General features: G+C 36.2%; 1 protein-coding gene across 4 annotated transcripts in view; it reads left to right on the top strand.

Annotated features, from left to right (window-relative positions):
* Positions 1-26,598, top strand: part of LOC117411327 (disrupted in schizophrenia 1 protein) — a 158,304-nt gene that overhangs the window by 69,596 nt on the left and 62,110 nt on the right. For all 4 annotated transcript variants that reach the window (XM_059025426.1, XM_059025423.1, XM_059025425.1 and 1 more), the window contains exons 8-9: positions 2,341-2,443; positions 6,462-6,650. In XM_059025426.1, the coding sequence (XP_058881409.1) occupies positions 2,341-2,443; positions 6,462-6,650 (292 nt within the window). The remainder of the gene's footprint in view (positions 1-2,340; positions 2,444-6,461; positions 6,651-26,598) is intronic.

Genomic DNA, 26,598 nt, shown 5'->3' with positions numbered 1-26,598 from the left:
AACAGGTTCTTTTAGTTGTGAATATGATCTGTTCTGAATACTTAAGCAGTAAGACACGACTGGTGTACAATGTTGTGGAATTACTGCACTGCTAGCTGTCTTATTGCAGATATAAAACTGTTCCATAAGAAAAACAGTATTTTTTGAATGAAATGTTTTTTTGTAACTATGCAGTAAAATGTAGTTCCACAATGGAATTATTGACAAGGAAAACTACCAAAATGTATTCAATTAATATGTATTATGAACAAATGGTTTTCAACAGATATTAGTGAAGTGTTATCAAACATGAGTTTCCATACCTCTTGAAAAACTAAAATACAGTGTCCAAATACAAACTGCAACTAGTACTTCTTTTTCAAGTTCAAGTTTATAACTTCCTGAATAGGTTTCTACAAGGTTTCCTGTAGGGATGGACTGATTATCAGTTCGGAATTGGCAATTCATAATAAAAAAACATAATCTGTAATCACATTTCCCTGTCACTGGCATCGATAATATCTAGTTATTTTTATTATCCACTTTTAAAGACGACAACTCCTCTTCTTCCCTCATTGGTTTACCCCAAACATTTGGATCACCAAACTTCTAACGTGAAGTTTCTTTCCTCCTCCTCCTCCCCTACTTTGCAGCTATGTTTCCCTTTCAGGGGTCCATGAAACTATTTAAACAATAGAACCCGTAAAAGAGGGCTTTACCGTCTAGTAAAGCCTGCCTTGTGCCATTAAATGTCCCGTAAATTTCAGTATTTAAGCTACCGTTAGGTCCTAAAATGTATTAGCGAAAAGAAAAAAATTAGTTTTAGTAATTAAAAATATCTAGTAGTCTATGTGTTAATGCTGTTCATGCTGTTTGTTCCGTAACTTTTTCACAGTGTGTTCATAAAGTTTATTCAAAGCTGCCTTCTTCTCTTTGTTGGAGAAGAGAGCACCGGCCTATGTTGTTATATGCTGAAATAAAGTTGCTGAAAGTAATCAGACTGCATCCAGTGGTTTGATTTCTTCAGCTCGTCATTCAAATCAGACTAGTTGCTGTTGTGTTTACTGTATTGCCGCTGACAGTAAAAACTATTCTCAATTTTTTTTAAACTTAATTTGTTATACTAAATTTAAATGGATTGATTGAGCGTGAGGAAGCTGACAATGTACATTGACAGACAACAGTGAGAGAGTGTGTACAAGAACAAGCAGAAAAAAGGTAAAATACACAAATACTGTATTTATGTATTTTCCGGCAGATTGATTTGGAACAGTGATTAAAGATAAAAACATTGAACGATAACATTCATTATTGACCAATCAGATTAAAGGAAATCTCTGATCCATTTTCTAATAGTAATTTTGTGTTCAGTTCACAGGTTTATACATAAATTGCTGTATTCTGTTGCAATACAAAATACAGTAACCCATTATTATTATTATTATTATTTATTTCTTAGCAGACGCCCTTATCCAGGGCAACTTACAATTGTTACAAGATATCACATTATTTTTACATACAATTACCCATTTATACAGCTGGGTTTTTACTGGAGCAATCTAGGTAAAGTACCTTGCTAAAGGGTACAGCAGCAGTGTCCCCCACCTGGGATTGAACCCATGACCCTCCGGTCAAGAGTCCAGAGCCCTAACCACTACGCCACACTGCTGCCCCATGAGGCACAGCCTGCGCTATAATCTCAGTGGTGCTGATATTTGATTTGAGTAGCTTATAGAATGCTTCAACACAGCAAACTCCAGCAGTACTTTTGGCCAGAAACTGTAAGAAAGAGTCACTTCTCATTTCATATAATATATAAAAAGTTGGTAAACACATGGTAAACACAAAAATGTGTTCTTTGACAAATAGCCTGATAAATAAACAAAAACATTAAAATGGGGAAAAAATAAACACTGAAAAACAGAAGCTCTGGTTACTGTGGTTACTCTGGTAACACCCATTGCTGTCAGTAGAGACTCTTATTGGGGGCAAGGATTATATTTCTGAACCACATGTAGATCCACAGCAGGCAGACCATGCTAATAACAATCATTAAGGGCATCAAAAACAAAGCAAAGCAAGACATATTTACAACATTAGAACTTGTTATGCAAATGTCCAGTTTCTTAGAGCTGATGCAATAAGGTGTCATCAGCCTGTTGTCAAATACAACAATATATTATTGCTATATCATCTTGACTTTGGAATAATAATAATAATAAAAAAACAGCAGTTCTATTTTGAGAAAACAATTCCAGTTTTCATCTTATATAAAAAAAGTACTTCAGATAAGTACGCTTTAAATATTCTTTTTTTTTCACCTAAATAAATAATGTTGCATGTCTGTCTTCCTCCATCTAGGTTTTCATGAGTCAGAAACTGTGCAGCAGTCTAAGAAAGAAAGTTAGTGATATCGAGACACAACTACCAACCCTACACGAAGCCAAAATGGTATCCATATCAGGTAATCATTTTGTCATCTCTAAATATTACTATTAGAAGTGCAGTATTGTATGTGGAGCCCGATTTCCATACCCAGACAACTGCAAACACAAGGCCCTATTGAGAAGCAAGTGAAATGGGAAAGGCAAGTTTCCTGAAAGGAAAACATTATTTTGACATCATAAGACTACCAAGAAACAACAATTAATTAACTTGGGAGATGGTCAGCTTCTGCACAAGGTTTTTAATGTGGATGGGGCTTCCCATACACGCTGCAAAACCAAAACAAACTACGGCTTTGCCGTCATATACATACATATATAAATAATAATAATCATTTAAAATGTTAGATAACACTTTTTTTTTTTAAACTTGACTATCAATGTGGAGTTAATTTGTTTTTTTTATAAGATAGGGACTAGGAACAATACTACCTAATAATTAGAATTTAATCATGTAGCCTTTGCCAGCAGTGATAGCAAAAGCTAGTTAAATGTAAACAGAATATTCCGAAGCTATTTGATAACAATATCATCATTCCCAAAAATGCATTATGTTTTATACTGTTATACTGAGATTTAGCACATCATTATTATTGGGCGTGACAAGGAGTAGAAATATGCAGCAAAGTCTGTTCTCCAAAGTCATCACTTTCGAGACTGTTTCTCTTGAAATATCAATAATTTGTAAAGTCTGGAGTATGGCGGCAACTTCATACAGAGAGTCTGCTATTGGCCCATATCACGGATTGCTCGTGTGGTGATGTCAGACCAGGAGCTGAATGACACAGAGGTGTGGAGTGAATGCGTTGCTTGCGCCGGTTTATTAAATGAACAAATAAAACGTTTAAACAAAATACAAAACACTGAACAAAACAAATGGCATGTTGGCCAAAACAGACAGTGGATGAACCCCAAACAAGTGTTGTGCTGGTCTTTCCAGCATGAGTAGCAGTTGTTATTTTAATTTCTCTTTGTTTTTATTTCTCCTCTCCTGTTCTCCACTTCGAACACACCAACTCTGAGTGAATGATTCGTGCATCTATATATACAGCTGTGCCGGTATTCAATTGATAATTAATCATTCACTTGAATCCCAGCATGTGAACTAATTTGTGCCATCGCCGTGCTCACGGACTACTACATATTTTAATCTGCATGTGAAGTGATTGTGCAATCCCTGTGCCTAAATACAAATATACAGTTTACATCACTTGTGCTACATATCCCACATTATATCCCGTGCACCAATATATATACACCAACAATAACCCACCACATCCAGCATGAAATACAAAATCAGCACAGGGGCAGGGCACCCTGCCACAGCCCTCTATAAAATCTATGATTTCAGCTGTGTTTCGCTTTATCACTTCAAAACATGCCATTTGCATTCCAAATGGCATGTTTTGAAGTACACTAACATTAAATGACATGTGGTAATCTGCTATATATATATATATATATATATATATATAAGTAAAATTGACCAACCAAAAAATTGACTGCAACCAAATCTCCAGTCTTCAAGTGAAAACAGGTGTGTCCTGGCTTGTGCTAAAAGTGTGTGTGATTTAGGCTACGTCAGAAAATCTGTAGCGCTTAATATGTTGTGCATGTCTGTGGGCTCAAACATTCATGCCTGTTTGCAACTGTAGTTTCCTGTGGTAGTTTTCTGAACACCCGGGAGACTGTTTTGATGGATTTGTTGGTCATTGCAGCCACTGTGTTAAATAAGAAGCTGGTTACAAAGGGACCCACTATCACTGCTACAGAGATACTTAAGTAGCTCACAACTCTCACATAGCTTATACAGGTCTAGTGGACCACATACCATGTGACGTGACAACATAAATTTGCATACATTTAAGATAAGGTATTTCACTAATTCTTGGCCAGTCGACTGTCTAATAGTAAACTGTTAAATTGCTGTGAACAATTACTGTGGTATTGTTTTTATATGAGTTGCAGCAGTTGCATGAACAAACACAATATATATATATATATATATATATATATATATATATATATATATATATATATATATATATATATATATACACTACCGGTCAAAAGTTTTAGAACACCCCCATTTTTCCAGTTTTTATTGAAATTTAAGCAGTTCAAGTCCAGTGAATAACCTGAAATGGTACAAAGGTAAGCGGTAAACTGCCAAAGGTTTAAAAAAAAAGTTTAGGTTACCAAAAACTGAAAAATAATGTACATTTCAGAGTTATACAAAAAGGCCTTTTTCAGGGAACAAGTAATGGGTTAACAACTTACAGCTGTTCTGCAGCAATGGAAGTAAATTAAGCCTTGAAAGTTGCTGCTAACAATTCCTACAGGTGTCCCAACTTTTGTTGATTACTTACAAACCCTCTGTCTGTATAAAAGCAGTGTTGGAACAGACTGTGTTACTACACCCTCTTAAGCATTATTTGGACAGTATTGTACTGCAGGAAGTAGTATATTGCTCTCATAATGGCGAGAAAAAAGCAATTAACAAAGGAAGACAGACAGACCATTATAACCCTTAAAAGTGTAGGTCTTTCCTTTAGAGGAATTGCAAAGAAAGCCAAGGTGTCAGGGAGTACAGTTTCTTACACCATCAAAAGGCACTTGGAAACTGGAGGAAACTCTGACAGGAAGAGGTCTGGCAGACCCAAAGCCACAACAGAATCAGAAGACAAGTTTCTGAGAGTCAACAGCTTGCGTGATAGGCGGCTCACAGGACAACAGTTTCAAGCACAGCTTAACACTGGTCGAAGTAAGCAAGTCTCAGTTTCAACTGTGAAGAGAAGACTTCGAGCTGCAGGTTTGACAGGTCGAGTGGCAGTAAGAAAGCCATTGCTAAGATGGCAAAATAAGAAAAAGAGGCTTGACTGGGCCATGAAGCACCACCAGTGGACTACTGAAGACTGGAAGAAGGTCTTATGGACCGATGAATCAAAATTTGAAATCTTCGGTTCATCACGCAGGGTTTTTGTACGCCGTCGAGTAGGCGAAAGGATGGTTCCTCGGTGTGTGACACCAACTGTCAAACATGGAGGAGGAAGCGTGATGGTCTGGGGCTCTTTTGCTGGATCCAGAGTCAGCGACTTGCACAGAGTGAGTGGCACCCTGAACCAAAACTGCTACCACAGCATTTTGCAGCGCCATGCAATACCCTCTGGTATACGCCTAGTTGGTCAGGGGTTCATCCTACAGCAAGATAATGACCCAAAACATACCTCCAGGCTATGTCAGAACTACCTTAGAAGAAAAGAACAAGACGGTAGGCTTCAAATCATGGCATGGCCAGCACAGTCTGCAGACTTAAACCCCATCGAGCTGGTTTGGGATGAACTGGATAGAAGGGTGAAAGCAAAGCAACCTACAAGTGCAACACATTTGTGGGAACTTCTGCAACAGTGTTGGGAAGAACTTTCCGAACAATATTTGATTTCCGTTGTAGAAAGAATGCCACGAGTGTGTTCGGCTGTTATATCTGCAAAAGGTGGCTACTTTGATGAGTCAAAAATTTAGATTAAATTTTGTTAAACAAAACGATTCCATGATTTCTTTTTTATCTCCAATTGTTTATTTGTTCTATGCTTTAATTTCAGAGTACATTGAGACATTAAACTGCGTAAATTTCAATAAAAACTGGAAAAATGTATATAATATATATATATATATATATATATATATATATATATATATATATATATCATATTACTTTTACACACAGAACAAAATGGTGAAAAATTACAAAAACTGGATTGCCTTAGGTGTTTTTTTTTCACTAAACAATATTCACATTGTGTGTTCCTGGCAAAACCATTTCAAATCACTGAAGGAATGAAATATGATTGTTCATTACACGTTTATAGACTATTGTAATCTCCACACACATTAAAGAGAGGTCTGTTGTGTTGGGATTACTACCATTGATAATCACCTCCCCCCTTTTTTCTTTTTAATATTTTGATTTTGGATGTGCCAGTCCATTTAAACATAATCTCTTCCAAATCATCAAGTCAATCTTTTTTGATTTCACAGGAAATGATTTCTCCACTGCTAAGGACCTGAAGGAAGAGATGAGGTCATTGAGCTTGGAGAAAGACAGGCTGGAAGAGCTCATTAAGAAACTACAGCCTTTGAGAACTGGTAATGACCGATCGTTTGATATGACCAAAGAGGACTACATCAGGGTGAAACGAGAGTTGGAGCTCAAGAAGACTCAGTTTGGTAAGCATCTTTGATAGTTTTTTTGCTGCTCTTATCTATATTACAGTATGTTTTACTTATGCAATGTTTCATATGTACATTTGCAATGTGGCACTCTTGAAATAGTAGGATCTAACAATCGCCCCAAGTATGTGAACTCATGAACTGTTTCCATTATTAATACAGAATTAAAGCCAATTCACTTATGTAAATCACCCAGTAAAAGTGAAAAGCATTTTGAGGGACATTTATTTTAATCTCTTGTCATATCTGAGACTACTGATTTACTGGGCCACATTTAAAGCAAGGCCAGTTTTACTTCATGTTTACATTATATGACAGGTGCCATTATCCTAGGATGCTTTGTCAAGTTTAATATTCAGCATACCGCCTACCACCTACCTTAAAGACAGGTTCTTACATAGATTCAATTTAAAGTATCAGATTTGGAAGTTTAAACCATGACTTTAGTAATAACATCTAATAACAACAATGTAAGAAAGCCGCCTTTGTTGGCAACTTTGAGGAGCATCTTAGTACCACTATCGCCAAAGCAGTACTAGGAGATCTAGTCCGCAGATGGTTTGTAGTCAAAGCAGTGTACTGTAGGGGTTTGTATGTGTGCTGATTTACTAGGGGAGGTTAATTAAGATATTGTCTTGTTTTCAAGATCACATGGCCATCTTTTATCTTACATAGTTCATGAGTTAAAAAGCAATTTTAAAGCTACGAAAAAACAAGCTGTGTTTGTATCACTACTGTGTTTGTATCACTACTCCCTCCCCTTAGACAGCAATAGTAATGCCTGTTTTGATTACTCAAAATGTTTTTTTTCGAAGCCATTTTGTTTAATAGTGAGCAGGTGGTTAAACATCTACCTAAAGTGAAACGTTTGAATCCCCCCCCTCCAAAAAAAGAAGTTAAATGGTTCCAAGTGTATAGTGCATATTGTAAAATAAAAATGATGCACCAAGATGTTTTGCCCTAACCCTAACCCTAACTGAAGAATGATGCATAGGATAGCTTGCCTGAAGACAGTAATGTGGTTTGTAGGACAGTCTCCAAAATAACATCATCACCTGGGTAAAAACATAGATTACAAAATGACTTATGAATGGTGGGGTAATAAGAATTACCTCAGATGGTAGGCTAGGTAGGATTGAAATTATCATGAAATGCAGTCTGTAAAGCACAAGATGGAGAATATTTATTTATAAGGTGATTCAAGGATGATTATAAAGTCAGTTTTCTACTTTCTACTGCTGCAGAACAAGGCTAACAGAACTGGTTATTGGTGAGTCCTGTAAGTGTAACTATGACAGTGTGGTCACTATTTGTTTTGAGGAGAGCTTATCTCATTTGGACATTAAAAACAGAAGAAATACTGCATATCCACAGACATGCTTAAAATCTCTTGCAGTAGTGCTTTCCAAAAAGTGGCCAATTGATCAAACCCTCTACCAGAGTTAGACAATGATGAGAAACCCCTACCATGACACTGTCTATAGACTGGAGGGCCACCATGGCCTGGGTGTTTCTATGTCATTCTGCCAGCTCTTTAAATTGTTCTGGTGGCATACATTTCTTTTCCCATTTTTAATAGAATGGCCTATAGTCATTATATTTGAGTTCTTCATGAAGCATAACACCTACCAACTGAGCACTGAACATACCCTCTCTATCAAACATGGTCAGATTTGCTGTCTTGTTCATTGTGAAATATCGAAAGAACAAGATACAGCTTTTATATAATTACATGTCAGAGATTCTATTAGACTAACAAAAGAAACAGCCTAATGAGGGACACAAGTGTGTGTTACATATGACAGGTCAATTGTGCATTTGTGCTAATAAAAATAAAATTGACTCCGATTTTTTTATAAATAATTGTAACAAACGTAACACCATATGGGGCTGCCGCTGCGTGCTGAGCCTTTGTTGGTTTGGCGGCACGTATTCAGCTGTGGCTTGCATTAACAGGTTCCGTGAGAATCGCCTCAATCTGCAGTCGCTTCGGAAATGGTTTTATGAACATAAACATAGGAATTCAAAATGACGTTTGCAGAGATGCCTTTGGACACTTGTGGAGAAAGAAAGAATACAGCTATTGTAGACCGTGCTGTTTCAATTATGTTGCCTTTTCCCACCACCTACTTGTGCGAGTTGGGCTTTCCCACGTTAGCCTGTATAAAGAACAACAGAAGGAAGCACCGACAGTCAGTGGAGCAGGACCTAAGAGTTGCCTTAGCGACTGTTCCACCCTTGATCAGGCAACTGCTCATTCAGACAGGCCCAGGTTTCACAATAATGGTAAATTGTCATAAAATATATGTTTGGTGTGCCTCAAAAAAGTTACATGTATCAAAGTGTACCGCTGCTCAGAAAAGGTTGGGAAAAACTGAATTAGCCATATACTGTATGTTGCACAGAACCACCCCTGTAAAGGAGATATAGGGGAGGCATATATCTGGTGAACTGCTTATCCAATTGTCGTGAAACTTGGTATAAACATTATTCAAGTTATTGAGTGTCAGATTCTGTATTAGGGGATGTGTCTCTCTATCTGTTCATCCATTGGTTTGTATGTTTCACAGAGAGGATAAAATAAAAATGATGCACCAAGATATTTTGCAGATATTCATATATCTGAAAATCGCTTGTCAAATTGTGACAAAACATTTCATTGCAAATTCTTATTCTATACTATTTCGTACCATTAATATAGAACTGCACAATATACTTTTCTGATTTGTTTTTCTCAAGACATAAAAATAAAAAATGCTTGACCTCAGCAGGGTGACATTACGAATACAGCAGGAGGGAGGTATTAAAAAGTTGTCAAGGTGACATAAGAAGGTCAACATTATGGGTATGCAGCGAGGCAGTAGGGGGCAGAGGGGCATCCTGTCAATCGTCTCCATTTGGATCACTGTTCCTTTTACTTGCAAGATTTTGTCTAGCATCTAGTATCTGCTGTAGGCTGTATATTGCAAGCTACTTTATTCAGAGGAATAATTTCCGCTGACTGTGAAGGGTATTTATGGTCTAACTGCACACATTATGCAAATCATCTACCTACTGTTATTGTTATAATATCTGCTAAGACATTACAGTGCTTTATATTCAGTAAACAATGGAGTATGTAAGCTGGATGGGGCACCTTGGGTCTTGATTTGAAGGTAGATCCATCTTAAGTATATTTTTTGCTGACACATTTATTAAATAAGGGAGCATATGACACATTTCACCTGAGCCATTGTCTTTTTTTAATAGTTTGTTGTGCAGTTGGCAAAGGCATTGACTTATTGCATATTTAAAAGTGCTCATCATTGCTTTAAAATATGTATTTTCATTATCTTTATTAATATTATTATTGCCCCCCTTTATAATAAACATAAAAAGTTAATTCTGGTATGTACAGTACAGCACATGTATGTACAGGTATATAAATGTCATGCATTCTGGTATCTTTGATGTAGGACACATGGTATGATTGCAGCTTGACCATAAGAGTAATTTTGAGCTACAACCCTTAAAGTTCATCTATAGGGTTGTCTTTGAAATATCTATATATTCCAAATACGATCAAAGAACCAAGAGATGTTCAACATAAGGGAGACAAGTAATCTTGCTACTTTCATATAGCTGTTCACCATGGTGACTAACAAACGTTGTCTGTATATTCTTGAGGGAGTGTATTTATACTGTATGTGACTCAATTATATTTTGTACATGTTTTTAAGATACCGATAACTGTAGTTTTATATTTACAGCCAAAGAGGGAATCTATGTTACTAACATATTTGGTTTCCAGATTAGTACCTACACTAAACTGCCTTTAACATCATATCATACTGTTAATTTTAGCAATGTTCCAAATAAAAATAAAAAAACCCCCACCAATTCTACTTGTTATGCACTTGAGGGAGCGTGTTCTGGGTGTTGTGTTAATTTAATCTCACACATTCAGGAGACAAAGTTTGCACCTTCAGTGCTACTGATTAACAAGTTGAAAATCCAACAGTACAGCAGTTTTTTTCACACTGACACTCTCACACACACACACGTGGGCACCTCTGAGGAGCTGCTATAGCAACCCCATGTAAACTCATTTAAATATATCACTTTCCCAAGCAAGTGTAAATATTAGTAATACAAAAAACAGAACAATTCCAACTCATTAACATAACATTGCAAGGGATACAGAGGGCTTAAGCCCGTGTTCTTCCCTGTTTTATATTTCTCTTCACACATTTTGTAATAATACTTTACAATGAATGAACGTCCCAATGGTGCAGCTCTAGATCTGCAGTGTGATGCAAACCACAGTTTTCAGTATTCAGCACCACTGTTTCATATGTAGCAGTTCTAATAGGAGTGCAGTAAGGAATGAGACCAATGATCCTGGCGAGCCTAGTCAGCTAAACAGCCTAGGAGAGAAAGGAACCTCAGTGGGCACAAATCGAGGGTTAAGTGGCCAAGAGTCTCTGAGAAAATGGCTTGGCACACGGTCAGCACAAATCTCAGCTTTTTGTTGGAGAAGTTAAGTGGAACAGTAGAACGGAAGATGGATAAGTTCAGGGATACCATCTACAGTTATGGGTGTAAGAGGTTTGGAGTAGAAGATAGAAGGTGACAAATAATTAAGAAGTCTAAACGTGTGGTTAGAGAAAGGAGGCAACTGAGGAAGCAATGGAGGAGAGCTGAAGAAAGTCAGAAGGAGGCTCTCAGATTTCTGCAGAATGATCTAAAACAGAAGCTTGTGAATTTGTGCAAAGCGGAGTAAAACGGAGCGTGCAAGAACCAGTTTTTATAAAGGTCCATTCAAGCTTGTGAAGAACTTATTCACCAGCAAAAAGAATGGTATACTTACACTAACTAAGCCTGAGTTGGAGAGATATCTTGCAGAGACACACACTGATTATTATTTGCAGAGTTACTTACAACAACGTCTCACCCAAAAGACGGAGCATAAGGAGGTTAAGTGACTTGTTCAGGGTCACACAGTGAGTCAGTGAGTGAGCGAGGATTTGAACCGGGGACCTCCTGGTTACAGGCCCTTTTCTTTAACCACTGGACTCCACAGCCTCCTCCAAGAAGGGGAGCCTATGTGGATTCCCTCTGCTATTCCACCTAGTAGTCCACCGGAATACCACATGGAGGACTCTGCTCCTAAGTGAAGGAGGTGGAGCAAGCCGTGAAGAAAGCACAGGCTTCATCATCACCTGGGTACCACACCTAGTTTACAATAATGCACCTGGGGTTCTAAGAATCTTGCGGAGGTTGGTGACAGTAGCATGGGTAAAACAGGTAGCCCCAAGGGCATGGTGCAGTGCAAGAGGGTCTTTATCCCCAAAGAAAAATAATCTGCCAGCTTCGGCCAATTCCAACCAATTTCCCTGTTACAAAGGTTGTCAACCTATCTATTGAAGAACCGCGTGATTGACACCTCCATACAGAAAGCTAGTATCTCAGGCTTTCAGGGATGCTTGGAGCATGTCAGTGTGATCTGGCAGCAGATTCAGGTTGCAAAAATGGAGAAGAACATGTAACATTCCTGGATTTAGCTTATGCATATGGTCGAGTGCCACATAAGCTCCTTTGGGTTGCATTTTAGTTCTTCAGCGTACCCAGTGCTATAACAGGGTTAGTGAAAGCCTACTTCGGGGACTTGCAGTTCTGTTTTCTTAACTCCAAAGTATACCACTAGCAGTTTTTCGAAGTTGAAATCATGGCAGGTTGCACCATTTCTCCACTGGCCATCACCATGGCAATGTAAGTTACTATTAGGGCCTCAAAATGGGTTATAGGAGGAGAACGTCTGGCTTCTGGCATGTGGCTGCTACCACTTAGGGCATACATGGACAAGTGACCGCCATGACTACAACGATAGCCTGCACCAATCGGTTACTTGGCAAACTATCAGATAACATCAGATGGGCACGTATGCAGTTCAAGCCCACCAGGAGCATCTCCACCATCAAATGCAAAGTAGTGTACAAGGTGTTCTGTATTGATGGTGAGACCATTCCAACAGTCTCAGAAAAGCCTGTAAAGAGTCTTGAGAGATAAGACAGCAGGCAGTGCAAGGGCTGAAAGGGATCAACAGTAGTGCACTACCAGGCAAGCTTAAAGTCTGGTGCTTTCAGTTTGGTCTTCTTCCAAGGTTGCTGTGGCCGCTTACTGTGTATGAGGTTTCTCTATCAACAGTAGAGAGAGTGGAGGCCTTGATTAGTTCATACATTAGGAGATAGCTTGGAGTTCCACGGTGCCTTAACAGGGTAGTACTCTGCAGTAAGGAGAAAATGCAACTGCCAGTCTCAGCTCTAACTGAGGAATTCAAGTGTGCTAAGGTTCGGCTGGAAATGACACTGATGGAATCGCGTGACAAATGTGTGAGCGAGGTAGAACCTGTAGTGAGAAATGGGAGAAATTGGGTAGCAAATGATGGTGGAAGATGCAAAAGCTGCCCTTCGCATCAGAGGATGAAGTGTGTCATGGCGGCGTCCCAGGCTAAGGAAGGAGAATGGATGAGATGGGAGAATGTGGAACATATGTGCCCCACCCAGCCCATTCCAGACGGAGGCCCTTAAGGTGTGTCAGAAAATGTTAACCTGCATAATTAATACTATAGTAGTTCAGTGTATCGGACTTCATAGAAAATGTTTATGCAACGTTTGATCTGATGTAACTTGACATTTTCCATTCTTATTGATAAATGTTTAAAGGCACACTATCTGCAGCTTTTTTATAAAAGGCCCTTTTCTTGTCATAGTATTTTCTGAGCCTATCAATGTTGAATGATTCTGTCCATAAAAAAAATGACACCAGCTCCAGCCTAATACAGAAGGTGCAGTTAATGCATATTTGTGAGTATGTTTTTTTTTGTGACTTCTACTAGAAAATAAAGATCTCTGACATAACCAGCTAGTGTTTTAGTTTTGTAGCCCGTCCTTCATTTAATAAAAAGGTCAACTTTTACTCACAGGTGAATTATCTCTGGAGCAAGCAGCAATGAACTGACAAGCCAAGAGCTGGGAGAAGTTCGGCATGCGAGAATGGCACTGCCACCCCTCGTCTGTTCTGTTTTCCAGTCATGCACCAGTAATAGTTGTAAAGGAGGGTGGTTTACTTACTGCAGGGTCATTCCACTGAATTTGTTTGTCCATAACATCTGTCCGAAACAGTGTATTGCTGTGCCTGAAAGTCAATAGAAACCCAAAGTGCAAGTAAAATGAAAGAGCCAAAATTTATCTGAGTTATAACAATATCTGTGAGATGTATTGGACCTTGCTGTGCTTTTTTTCTATTATTCCGGTAACTTGAAATAACATTCAATACTTTTTTGGGAACAGCTATGGACAAATCTGATCTATCCTGAAGCATGGTTGCAGTGTTTACATTTGCTTCTGTCCCAAAATAAATGTCTTCATTTTTTGTGGTCTGGCACCAGCATGGTACACACCGATAAAGGCAGTGGATTAACCTGTTCTCACCCGAGAGTTAAATTAGACAGAGGAATGACTTTACAGTGTATGGGTGTTTTACAGTTAATGGTGGTTTTCCCTGATGACACCAAGCAATACAAACTCCTGCTGGAAATATGTGTGCTCTGGGATGCAACCAATGAAAAACATTATTGGTTGGCATTAGACTAGGTAGTGATACGAAAGCAGTACAAAACCACGCACTATCCCCATACTTTAAAGAGACAGGGTTTTTCTTTTTGAAATAGCTTCTTTTTTATTTTAATATTTTCTTATAAATGGTTTAAATTAGTTTTGTTATAATGTGATGTGCTGTATATATGTTTTTATGTCTCGATACAAAAAGCATTAAATTCAGTTCTTCTGATCCTAAATTTACAGTAGTTTTTTCATTGAGGTTGGGAATTGTCATATTTTTACATAAACGGTTTGAATTACATTAAGTGCAGTGTACATGATATGTACATATGTACACCGCACAAATGGAAAATGCATTAAAGCCCCGTTCTTCTGGTCCTGAACTACCTCACAGAATAATGGCACATTTCAGAAGTTGGAGAAAAACGTAAAAAGATAAATACTTGTGTGGATTTAGTAATGTTGCCAGTTATATTTGTATATACTAGGGTTCTAAATGATCACAAATGCTCAGAGGGAAATTCTCATCAAAAAAGTGCAGGTACTCATATACGCAGCCAGGTGGAGTAGACCTGTGGTTTATCTATTATATTCTTACACGTAAAGAAATTTAAACAATTTCAGTGTCAATGAATAAATACTTTTAAAATGTACAGATATTGGTACACGATGCATTCTTTTTTGTACAAAATAAGCAATAAAAAACAATTATAACCAATTCACCATAAACAAGGAAGCTGAAAGTACTGAAAGTGTTGTACCATCTGCATGTATTACTTAAGTTAAACATTAAATGACAAGCATTAATACACATTACACTATGCAGTAACTGCTGCAGAGAGGGAGTTTTGTTTCAAGAAATCCTTAAAAAGGTGTGTTGTTTAAAAAAAAAAAATGTATAGAAAATTAATGCACAATAGGGGCTGAAATACCCCTCTAATGTTTAATGTAACAGGCACTACTCTAATGTATTTCACTTAGACATTTTAATTTCCATAGTATTCTCTGAAATCATCCCTATAATTTTCAGACCGTGGGTGCTCACCTACAACAGGACCTGGCCATGCTACATTGATAGCCTTAGATTAGAACACATATCCCTTTTATTTCATATATTGTTTTACTTATTACTTATCTACAATAATATATTCTGTCTGCTTCTGTGTTGTGTTTCTGTTTAGATTAATTACTATAATTAATCTAATTCCCCACACACTTTCTGACAATCAGCTTTGAGAAGTGTTTTCAGGATAATTTTTTAAAACAGATTTGCTAGTAATAAAAGTGAGGTCTTAAAGGGTTGCTTCTTGCTTACAATGGATTGTATGTGTAAAAATAAAATTGTGCACAACTTTTACCAGGGAAACATACATTTGACTTTTTGCATAACCTTTGGTTGTTATCTCCTATGCCATAGGTGGTGATTAAAAGTAAAAGTCAAAGACAATTGACCAGGTCTGTAATAGTGCTTAAACTGCTGGAACATATCTTTGACACTGCTTGGTTTTTATATTGTGGTTCATAATTTGATTCCTTGAATGTCATATCTAGAATAAGAGGAGCATCCACTAGGTGGTACTGTTGCAGCAAGATAAAATTAAGGTTAAAATAGCTTCTTTGTGATTTTAAACTGAACCTTGAGATACTGCATATCAATAATTACTGTCAAATTAGACCATTTTTTTTATATATCTGAGTGGTTCTTTTTTGGACATTTTAGGCTTATTTGACAAATCTGGATTCAAAATTCTTTAATCAGCCCAGTTATCAGGAGAACATTTACAGGCGTTGTTATTACACTGTGAAGAAATACAGAAGTATCCCGTTTCAAGAATAATAAGTACCAAGTTTATAATCTTAAAGAGTAAGCAGATTAATTGATTTTTTATTTCTCTTACTATTTTATGTTTTTCACCATCAGTAGGGGAGTAGGGGAGGCCAGCAGAGGCAAGTGATTGGAATGGAATGAGGAAGGCTGCTCAGTCCAGGCACATTAGGGTACTCCACACAAGCTCAAATCCAGGTAAAGGCTTAGGGCACATTTTAATATCTAAATGTGGGAGAAATAGAACCCATAATGATTGCAAAAATCATTAAATAGTAAGAGAAATGTAAAAAAAAAAAAAAAAGCAATTAAAATGTAATTCAAAGATACTCTTTTAGGAAACACTTTGCAGTTGATGTTATAGCCAGCCCTATGAAATGGATGTGTTTATATTATTGTGTATTGCACTGCTTTATTATGTGCTGTACACCAGTCACATTACATAGCAACAGATCTATATATTTACATAATTTATAGGGCATAACCATCTCTCACAGTCCATGTATGCCTGCCTCGAAAATGTAATATTGTGCAGAAAACATTTGGGGTTTCATGTTTCTTTATTTTATTTTTTGTATTTAAAAAAGCCTGGGAGCTTCCTATTTTAATAATAATAATAATAATAATAATAATAATAATAATAATAATAATAATAATAATAATAATAATAATATTATACAGATATCCCAAGGCGCTGCACAATAAAATGTCCACACATTTATAAATTTTGTAAACTTAAATACAAACAAGATAAAAGCAGAATTTCCCAAATACATTTGTAAACAATGTAAGAATAAAAACTAGATAAAAAATCTCAAAACCTAGGAAGCCTAAAAAGCGAAGACAGACAAAAATATAGCTACTGACAGGATTTTACGTTGTCTATAACATATGTCTTTTTATATTTGTGGTTTGTACTTTAGCATACAGTAGTTAGATGACTTCTAAAAAGTCTTTTTTAGAACAATTTGTAGGTTGGAAACAGGGATGCGAACTGGCTCCAGAATTTACGGACAATTTAAGCCAGGTCAGGTTTTTTAACTCGCCTCTCTAACTGCAAATTCATTGATTTTATTGAACATGTAACGTGAGTGTGAATTGTGTGAGCGGCTTCAATAAATAAATAAATAAATAACTATTACTAAAAGCACACACCTGTCTGGGGGCGGGAATTACTTCCTGTGAGGATCGTTTCCATCAATCAGACCTATACAGCTTGCTGATTTGCTGTATTTGTCTGATTGGGGCGAGACTGTGCGAAGCAGAAATAAGTATTACATTAATAGAAACTTAACCCCAAGGTTAAATGAGAAAGAGTGCGGGTCAGTGCATAATTCTCTATAACGACGGAATTGCACTATTTTGATATATATTGTTTACCATGTAACATTTCAAGCCATATGATTTTAATACTCTCTGGATAGAATTGCCAATTAAACAATTAAACACATTTATTGAAGCCGCTCACACAATTTACACTCACTTTACATGTTCAGTAAAATCAATGAATTTGTGGTTAGAGAGGTGAGTTAAAAAACTGACCTGGCTTAAAGTGTCTGTAAATTCTGGAGCCAGATGGCAACCCTGGTTGGAAAGTAGGCCAAGTAACAACCTGGGATGATTTACCTAAACTAAAATTAAAAGAAACAGTCCAGTAGAAACAATATGTAAAGTATTGTGCTCTCATTAGTCTGTAATGCGTGCTGTAAATATTTATGCCGATGAATGGTATTTTTCATCTCAAATGGATGCCTTCTTCTATCTTACTACACACTCATTGAGAGCGTTGATTTTAAAGTTCTAATGTAAACCAGTATTCTGAGATTGAGCATTGCAGAGAATATCTACCAGAAATCCTCAGAACACGTTCCACTACATCATCCAGGATTTGCTTCACACACAAGTTCATGCAATGTTACCATAGTTTGCACCCTTCTTCACACTTTCCATGCAGAAAGAACATATTAATATATTATATTGTCGTTATAACACATACAACGTTGAAAGCCATATAAATGAATGACACCATCACACCAAAAAAGAATACTGAACATTCCATATTGGACTCTGCCTACCTCAAAATGTAAATGCAGAGTTCATATTATGATGCAGAAAAAAGTTGGAGTTTTGACTTATTATACCAGAGTGCAATAGATCTATTATACTTAAAACTGTAAAAAAAAAAAAAAAAAAAGATTACAGTTATTAGAGGGAACGCAAAGAAAAAGAAAAGCCATTAAGAAGCAGTTAAGAATTAATAGTATCTTTGACAATGAAATTTAAAAGCATGCCCACCCTCGTCAGTAGAGCAGCTAAATTGTAGGTTTCCTGCTGAAAAAAGTGCATGTGTGGGTGCAAACAATACAGTGAGCATTAAAAGACAATACCGAGGTGACAGATAGGGGGCAGCCCTGTTGAGATAAGTCATTATATTGTCACTTGAGGATTTAAAAGTAGTGTTCCAGTAATTGCATGCAGATTGCTGGTGGTATGAAATTATTCTTAAAGGGTGTTGTAGTCTCTCAGATGTAATAGGATACACTGAGTTTGAAGAATGTGCTTTCAAAAGATTCCATTTCAAGGTTAGGTTGTTGGCTTTTGCTGGGAGTCTGGTTACGGTATTTCCAGGTGTTATATTTTGAAGTTATAGATGTATTTCCAGCTACACTTGGTGATACATTGTGACATGTACTTTGATTCATGATGATGATGATTATTCACCTTGTGTGATGACGTTATTTCCACGTGACAGACAACCATCATTACCATGTAGCATAACTTAAACTACCTCAGAATTACAATTACATTTGTTGTATTTGTTACATATTGGAAGACATTTTTATTTGTATATTTGTATATTTGCTGTGTCTTCCAAATAGTGAGACAACTGAGGAACAATTGGGGAGCTCAAGTTTTTTTGTTTAGTTTGCCTGCCCTGAATGCTATCTTACACTCAACAAAGATGCCACCCCTATGACAATAGAAAAAAAAAACTTTGGGACAGTGACGTCACAATACCAAGATGACACCGGTCTCAGCGTCGGAGATTTTCTTGCGATAAGAATATATTCTATTACTATTTAATGATTTTTGCAATCATTATTCTGAATAAGATAAAATTGCAAAAATAGATTTTAAAAGCTATATTGATATTGTAAAAACTGTACGGTAATAGCATTCACGCAAACGTGCTGTAATGTGTTCATAGAAGGGGCGTGTTGTAAAATAAGTTGTTATTCTTCAGTTTTATGTACGTTTCTTTGATTTCTGTATGATATGCCTGGAGGTTAAGGAAGTAGTGTTTTTTCAGTCTCAGTTACCATGTAGCAAAACTATGCTGTTATTATGTTATTATGTTATTAGCATATTTTTAATGACACTTTAAGTCCCCTGTTTTACATTCACTCTATTGGACCTGACAAATATATTTATTTTGCAACTATTCATTTCTCTAATTTCTTTTACACCTCATGGTTCCATGATCCCCTGCGGACAAATATCTCATCCAAGGTGACTTGGAGCCCATCCAGAAAACTTCTTTGAGAGAATGGGCTAGCTTATACAGTATATCCACTTACAAACCCAGGATTTATTTTTTAAATATGAAATTGCATGCTCCCAAAGAGGACTTTTGCAAGTGAGAGTAAGAAATAATTTATGATCTAACATGCCTCACAAACTCAAAATGTTTAATTTAAACAGGTCAAGAAACACTACTTGTTATTTTATGTCGGTCTATATAAATTAGATTTTTCATTCCAGTCATTGGGGTCGATGTATTTTAATGAGTGGTGGATATAAATACTGCCGCTCCTAAACTCTATTTTAATCAGAGGTGATGTATAGAATCTTCATTGTATACTGAGAATTATCCCATGAATGAGCCAGAGGACTAATTACCTCCTGAGACGCGTATCATGAGTGGAATAATTCTCCATACACAATAAAGATTCACTGCATAACCTTTTATACCACAATTGACAAATTGAAAATGTTATTTATGAGATTAACTTTAGTCTATTTATCCGCCCGTTCATACAGAAAAACAAAGTGTCAAAAATTCCCTTACCAACAGATTGTTGCGCATTGCATTGTGGGGCAATCTCAACAAACAAGCAGAAAGGAATGGTAGCGACACTAGCAGTACTATAAGAAGCATAGGCTTAAAAATAACCAATGTAGTAATACTAGCATGTAAAATTATTTGACAAAGAATGTTCGTTTCTTTTAGTGTTACAACCAGGGGTGAAATTCTGCTGGTATTCACCAGTACTCAGTACCGGGACTTATTTTAATGCCGTTACTGGGTACCGGGACTTATTTGATCTGTTTTTCATCCAACACACATGCATTCCATCCACTCTTACATTTGTTTATTTTACACAGTCTACTACTGTTGTGTTAGAAAACAGTGTTGTCCCAGAAATTAAACAATTATTAAAATATTCTCGAAATGAACCAATGACAATGGATGATCTATTTACCATAGTTCTTGGTAACAAGATCATGAGTAGTTATTTGGCAGCTTTGGTGCCAATCAATATTGAACCAATCGGTCAGTCTCATCCGCCTATGGATTAATATGATTGGTCAATAATGTTGTCGGTACCCTCCCCTGATGGACTACTACTTATTTAAGAAATGGAAAGTAAGATAGTTGTTCGTTGAACGAATGACATCTGAAGTAAGTTTATTGTTATGAAATGTTTCATTTAGTCTCCTGATTAATAGTTTCTTTTTTTTTCTTTTAAACCATCAAAACAATGAATATGACGGAATTTGGAAAATATAGTCGTTTGCTGGGGCATGTGATATAAAATCCATTTAAAAGTAAAATATGTATATCAGTGAATTCTGGGAACCATTCTACAGAGAAAAATAATATACAATTATTTTCTTAATGTACACAATTAAACTAGTAAGATACTGATTTTTTTAATGTTACACCCTTGAAGATAAAAATTAAAGCCATGCTTGTGTTCACGCTCGCAACATAAAGTTTAAATTTGTCATAACTCTTCATAAGTTCAGTTAGTTAATAATTCAGAAGTTGATTGACCATTCTGCAAGAGAAAATATTACACTTATCCTCCTCAGTCCCTGTATCCATTTATAGTAATCAATTATACGATAAAAGTCTAGCTGGAACCTTTTATTTAGTATGACATGTTTTTAAAATTATGAGCAACTGTTAAACAACAGTAACTACTTTTGTTGAATTCGTTTGTATATCTGAAAGTATTCGATTATTCGATTATTGTAAATCTTTATTTCACTTCTCCAATGTTGATGAAGGCTGTAGCAGTGAAATGCACCCTCTGTTCTCCTTTCTTTTCTTAATAAACAAAAAATGATGCATTTTTAAACAGTTTTATGTTGATTCATAAGGTAGAGTGGTAGAGTGTTAATTTAAGTATTTGCCATTCTGACTAGCAAATCTATTTAAAATAAAGTCTCCTGAAAGTGTGTGCCGACGATGATCACGCCATGATGAAAAATCTATTCAAGAAAGTGTATCGTCTGTACAGAGCCGTAACACAGCGTTTTAGTGCCCGGGGCAGGCAATCATATTTGAAAACCATTGAGAACCGCAAAATAAAATTATTATTCAAGTGGCAATGCATTTTAGTCATTTCTCCGCCCCTTACAGCTTTTGCGCCCTGGGCGGCTGCTCCGCACTAGTTACGGCTCTGAGTATGTATAACACTGACATACACTGCTGTGCAAAAGTCTTAGACATGTTGCATTTTTCTACTCTGATGCATTATGAGCATCAACAATTTACTCAAAGCCTCCATTAGTGTTTTCTACTATTGTAACAGAATTGACTTGCATAAAAGAAGGAAAAACATTGAGTGAAATAGCTCGCATCACTTGATTTTCAAGGTGCGATATCCAAATCATAATCAACAAGTACAGAGAAACGTCATTTGTAATTGGCAAACCCAGGACTGGAAGACCCAAAAGCTGTCTAACAAGGATGAGCAATAACCCTAAAAGAGCAAGCCTGCTGACGAAAATAGCAGCCTACAACTCACCTGATAAGAGAGGAGGCCTAATGAGATCTGATACAAGCTCAGATGTTAATTAGCACACAAAGCAGGCAAATTTAAACTCAGCATTGCTAAGAATCAACGGGGCAGTCTAGCTGTCAGCCCAGAGGGTTAAATAAAAATAAAAATCCTACAGAATTTAGGCCGACACTGTTAAGGAAGGCCGTGATAATTAATCAGTTTTGCTCCTTCTCCCCTTTAAGGTGTTTATGGCTGACTGGTCTTAATTTAAACGGACAGAGATCTGTTAATTGCACATCCAACAAGAAAAACACGCACAAAACAATGCCCTGCCTGATAGTGAGGTAAACACTGCAGCATACCAATTTGACTAGCTTCTGGCTACACTTTACTATTTAAGATTGGGTAGGTTAGGGTCTACAAAGGGAGGGCATTTTTAGCACACTGCTCTTAGGCAGAACCAGCCAACATCACTTTAAACCCAATAGCACACAAACAAACTCGCCACACATAAACACATAGAGACACACACTCATATCAAACAGACACTGTGCTAATCTAATTCTAGTAAAGTTAAATCATAAGGTTCATCACAATTACAAATAATAAATATTATGTGTCTCTCAGTTCTTATGTATATAAATGTATATAAATCTAAATATAAATACACCCTCCACCAACAAGTATTGGGACACTGGGGGTTGTACATTTGCTGCCAGTTCTTTAAACATACTGTATTGGAATCTCCTTTTCTCCTTTTTAAACACATGCCAATGATTTTAAAGAGCAATCTCTCCCACAAGTGTAGTGGTGCCCCAGATGCTACCCATTGATCACAAATGGGTGGAATATTTGTTTATGTAAACATTTTTTTTTTTTTGCAGTGGAGGTTGCCAAGCCAAGCACCACACTGATGTTGAAGGATAATGTTTGATCCTCATATTGTATTTTAGTAGTATTATTTGCAATTACTGTAAATTATACTGTATTTAGATATGAATCTTGCATTGCAGCCCTGTACTGCCCTGTAACACATGTAAGTTGCCTTGGATACAGGTGTCTGATAAATAATAATAATAATAATAATAATAATAATAATAATAATAATAATAATAATAATAATAATAATAATAATTGACACACAAAACTGTTTACCACTACTTTCCGGTGTTTTGTTTGTAATTAATTTTGTTATAAAAAGGTCACATTTGATGGCTGTGGGGATGTGTACTGAATAAGATTTATTTTATTTAATAAATACCTTATTATCAAACGTTCTACAAACAAAATCTAGGCCCCATCCTTATGAAAGAAGTACATACCTCTGTTCTCAGTCATACCAGAGTGGTGGAGTATTGTATATGTAAGGTGACCAGATTTTTAAGTCCTGAAACTGGGACAGTATGGAAATATTAACTTCCAACATCCAAGCTACAGGGAAGATCTCGGGTTGTTATTTTCACTTTGGCAATGTTTGATGATCTAATATCATAATGAAGGTGAATGCAGAGACTCATGGTGATATTCAAAGTGGAATATTTTACTTTCAAAAACTTTTTTTATGAATAAATGATCTTACTGTGTCATTTCTACACAACAAGTATAGTTATTACATTACACATTAACAATTCAATCATTTCAAATTTGAGACTGTCAACTATCCTCCAGTGTCCAGTCTGCAAACCAGATCCTTCCTGTATGAAAACATTACATATCTCAATATTTTTATTTATTAAATGGTTACTTCATAGAATCATTTTTTTCAAAATATTGAATTTCTTACCATTTAATATGACACGGTATTTGTTCTGTATATTTTTCTATTGCAGTTTCTGCTTGGATCATTTTTCTTTCAGCCACGTTCTACTATTAAACTATTAAGGTGATGAAATGTGTTAAATATCCTCTTTTGACTGTGTGCAATAAATGAAGCCCACTAATCAGCTTTTCTGAGTTTTGTTTAGAAGTTCCCTCTTTGACATGCTGTAAGCTGACGGGCATCACTTAAAACAGAAAGGAACCTGTTAAAATGTGTTAATTGCATGATGTCATTTCCTGCCTATTCCTTTTTTTGGTACCAATCAATGATCATGAGAAAGCGCCTTCTGACAATCTAAATAATAGATAACAACGCATTTTACCAAGGCTGATTTCTTGGCTGGAGTTTATATTTTTGAGTCAACAGTATAGGCTGAGACATGGATCAACGTGTAATAAAATTAAATCGTATTCCTGTTCTGATCAAATGAAATGTTGTCACTTCTTTACTTACGAAAGGAATACTATTTAATCTTCCTTAATATAAGCAGGAGACACTTTCTTATTATTATTGATTGGTACTGAAAAAGGCAGGAAACGTCATCATACAATTAACACATTTCCTTTCTGTTTTAAGTGATACATGTCGGCTTAAAACATGTTAAAATGGACATTTGGAAATAAAACTATTTGGAGAAACTTAAAGGGATCAGCCCCCCTGTAATTGCCTCTTTTGCTGAAGGAAAAACACATGCTTTTTATCAATGTGTTGTTTTTCTTCTATTAAACTAATAGCTATGATAAAGTAAAATACTTATAAAGTACCTTATATAGCTATCACATCTATGCAACAGATCTTAAATATGAGTATTTTTTTCTTAAACTTTGCAGGATAAATTTAACACAGAAGTAAAAATAAGGGTCACCAAATTAAAATGAGATGTATCCTGTCTCTAAGGCAGCTTATTTGCGTATGTTTTAAAGAAAGGTAAAATTAAACAAGGACATGGTTCTTTTTTGGTAATTGTTTTAAACTGTATCATACAGTATGCCTACTCAACTATCAATGTAAATAAATTGACGCCAGGAGACCTGAAACTATTATATTTCATTATTGCTAAAAACAGCATAACATGTATACTTAAAGAAATTAATGTTTTGAAACTTGTAAAATATTTTTACAATATGAATTTCACAAATGTGAAAATAACTAGTTCATAAATTATTTTGTATTATTCACTAACTACTTTTCTCAGAGGGTACCTGTGGTGAACTGAAAGTAAATATAGACTTATTTCAACAGAAAATGTTTCCAAAATACTTTTGTCATGTTTTGCAGCCCCTCCTATTATTGTGATGGGCTATTTTGATGCACAAAGAGTTCAAACCACGACAAACTTCCATGCACTGTGTTATAAACATGGCACAGTAATGTGCCATGACAGTGTTGATTTCCGCAATTCTTGCCTATAGCTACACACGAAGCAAAGTCACTTGCACTCAGATATCCAAATGTCATGGATGAAGAATATAATTCCAACACAATACAAATGGTACCTGTATGAACCGTTATTGTTAGACTACAGTAGTTTACCTCTTCACGCAGGGACGGTGATGATTCAGACGAGGATAGCCGCTAGTTTGTTTAATCAGCAGTCAGTGGATAAACCCACCTGCAATTCTCTGTGATTGGTATATGAACATTGACTGTTCAGTAATTCTCCAGATTTGCACAGCGCTGTGCAGCCACTTTTAATGCTACTGGTTGTTCAACCTTCCCTTTAGTCACATCCAGTGTTTGTACTGTAATGCGTTAGGTATGGTAGTAACACAGCAGCCTGCATGAAAATACAATATTCTGTTACCAGCGCGACGATGCTCTGGGAAAAAAAACGGGACGAAATGAGCATCCCAAGAAAGGTTCTGGGGACACTGGGACCAGTGTTCCAAAAGTGGGACTGTCTGGTCACCTTAAGTATTGAACTTGCTGGTATTCGTTTTCTTACAGATGGCTTCCAGATTGTGGAAACCGAGCTAGTCATTAACCTAGTAACTGTGTAAAACATAAAGGACAAACAAAGATTTGTAAAAGTAAACAATTGCTACTCATGCTGGCTTTAAACCAGCACGATATTTGTTTGTTCAGTGTCTGTTTTGTCTGCCTGTTTTGTGTCATTTTCCTTTTCAAAACTGTTTTGTTTTGTTTTGTTTAAGGAATTAAATACCATTTTGATTGTAATACTTTTCAGCATTCAATGAAAGTTTTCTGTATGAAAGTCACCATATCGTATGAGATCTGAATCTACCTTCTGGCTGTATTTGTGCTACTACAATAAAATCTGCAAAGGACTAGCCATTAATCATTGTCAGTTTTCAAATTCTATTAAATTGTCCCATTTCTCTTCCTCGTCTTTATTATCTTAACAAATACACTCTACATTAGGATGAATATTTTTCAAAGACTCCCTATGCTATGTCCATACAACATCTCAACATTTATTATTTAATTATAAGCACATGCTTCCAGCTGCCAGCCATTTAGTAAAATAAAAGTAAATCTGTGCATTATTCCATTTCATGATAGTAACACTCTCAAAACTATATCAGTCTGTGAATTCTATATGTTACAACACATTTAACACTAATAGGTATACAAGAACACATTTAATTTGTAACCTTGATTTAATGATATGTTATATTTTGCATTTCTGATGAGTTTGCAAAGCAGTGCTATCTATATAACCTCT

Source organism: Acipenser ruthenus, chromosome 6, assembly GCF_902713425.1.
Source record: "Acipenser ruthenus chromosome 6, fAciRut3.2 maternal haplotype, whole genome shotgun sequence".
Taxonomy (NCBI): domain Eukaryota; kingdom Metazoa; phylum Chordata; class Actinopteri; order Acipenseriformes; family Acipenseridae; genus Acipenser; species Acipenser ruthenus.
Note: the sequence above shows the minus strand (reverse complement) of the source record. Positions and strands in the feature narration are given on the sequence as shown.